The sequence below is a fragment of the Lycium ferocissimum genome, chromosome 5 (assembly GCF_029784015.1).
Source record: "Lycium ferocissimum isolate CSIRO_LF1 chromosome 5, AGI_CSIRO_Lferr_CH_V1, whole genome shotgun sequence".
NCBI classification, from domain to species: Eukaryota; Viridiplantae; Streptophyta; class Magnoliopsida; order Solanales; family Solanaceae; genus Lycium; species Lycium ferocissimum.
The window spans coordinates 53,044,098-53,045,661 of record NC_081346.1 but is presented as its reverse complement, the minus strand read 5'-3'; the positions used below and the strand labels follow the sequence as shown (position 1 = coordinate 53,045,661).

Below are 1,564 nucleotides of genomic sequence, written 5' to 3'. Positions count from 1 at the left end.
TACATTATCCATACTGACTCCCCTATTGCTCGGGGGGCTGCGTTCATGCCCGCAGGTTCAGGTAGACAGACAGGCAGTCCAGCTCAGTAGGACTTCCTCTCAGCGGCAGTCAGTGCGCTCCACTTGATCTGGAGCTGCAGTATATTTGGGTATGCCATTTTGAGACGTATATGTGTATATATAGGTATAGCGGGGCCCTGTCCGATCCTTTCTATAGCTTTCTATTTCATTAAAGGTCTGTAGACAGTCGTATGTAGTTGGTACGTGATGTAGCCTTGTCGGCTCCCATTCTTTTGTGTACAGCATATGTAGCAGCCTAGTCGGCTTGCACTATTCTTTTCCGTACATACATGTATGTATGCACAGATGGCTGATAGTTCTTGATGCATAGTTCTTGATATTGTTCTTGTATGAGTCATTAGGGTTCAGTTATGAGTCATATGGGCCCTCCAGTTATTCGGTGATGTTCAGTTACGAGTATAGGGGTGCTTGGTCAATAGGAGTCAGGCACTCGTCACAACTCATCGGTTGAGTCATGACACTCAACACGTGATCAATATGATTATCGGCGGGGCAAAAATTCCCGAGGTCCGATGATGAAGAGGACAAAGGTCTCAATCACTCGGGAAAAAAAGAACCAGGGATTGCGTACGGAGGAGTCCATTTCCTTCAGTGATGAGGATGTGGAGGGCATCATTCAACCCCACAATTATGCTTTGGTAATTTTTGTCCTCATTAATAAATCTCAGGTTAAGCGTATTTTGATTGATCTAGGTAGTTCGACCAATATTATCCTTTGGAAAGTGGTAGAGCAGCTAGGGCTGTTGGACCAAATTGTGCTGGAAGCTCGGTTTCTAAACGGGTTCAACATGACATGTGAAACTAAGAATGGGGAAATCACTCTGCCAGTGAATACCGTCGGGACAGTTCAAAAAACGAAGTTCTACATCATCAAAGGAGAGATGAGATACAATGCATTGCTTGGTAGGACTTGGATGCACGACATGAGGGCAGTACCCTTGATGTTACACCAAATGTTGAAATTTCCGACCCCTGAGGGGGTAAAAACAATTCATAGGGAGCAGCCGGCTGCAAGGGAGATGTTTACAGTTGAAGAAGTAGCTCCAATACTGAAGGCACTATCTTTAAAGGCAATAAAAAAAGTTAGTCAATGGAAAAGATGCTAAATAGCAATCACGTGACTCAGGCCTATTTAACCCGGAGATAGATGAAGAAACGACAAACTTTGAGGAAGATGACTTCGGTATTCCCCAGTCGTTCGTGTTTTCGGATGATTCGGATGCCACCAAAGAGACTGTGGGGGAGTTAGAACAAATCATCTTGTTCGTACATCTGCCGGATAGAAAGGTATACCTGGCCACATGAGTAACCTCGAAGCTTAGGCAAAAATTAATTAAGTTTCTTCAAACTAACGCCGATTGTTTTGCATGATCTCATTTAGACATAACAGGTATTCCACCGGAGGTGATGACTCACAAGCTAGGTATTGATCAAAATTTCCCCCCGTAAAGTAGTAAAGGAGACCGAAGTTAAGCGTAAGTTC

The 1,564-nt window shown here is 44.1% G+C and overlaps 1 protein-coding gene across 1 annotated transcript; it reads left to right on the top strand.

Annotated features, from left to right (window-relative positions):
• Positions 1–596: 596 nt before the first annotated feature.
• Positions 597–1,187, top strand: LOC132057818 (uncharacterized). The gene has a single exon (XM_059450417.1). The coding sequence runs from the start codon at positions 597–599 to the stop codon at positions 1,185–1,187; it is 591 nt and encodes a 196-aa protein (XP_059306400.1).
• The last annotated feature ends 377 nt before the right edge of the window (positions 1,188–1,564 follow it).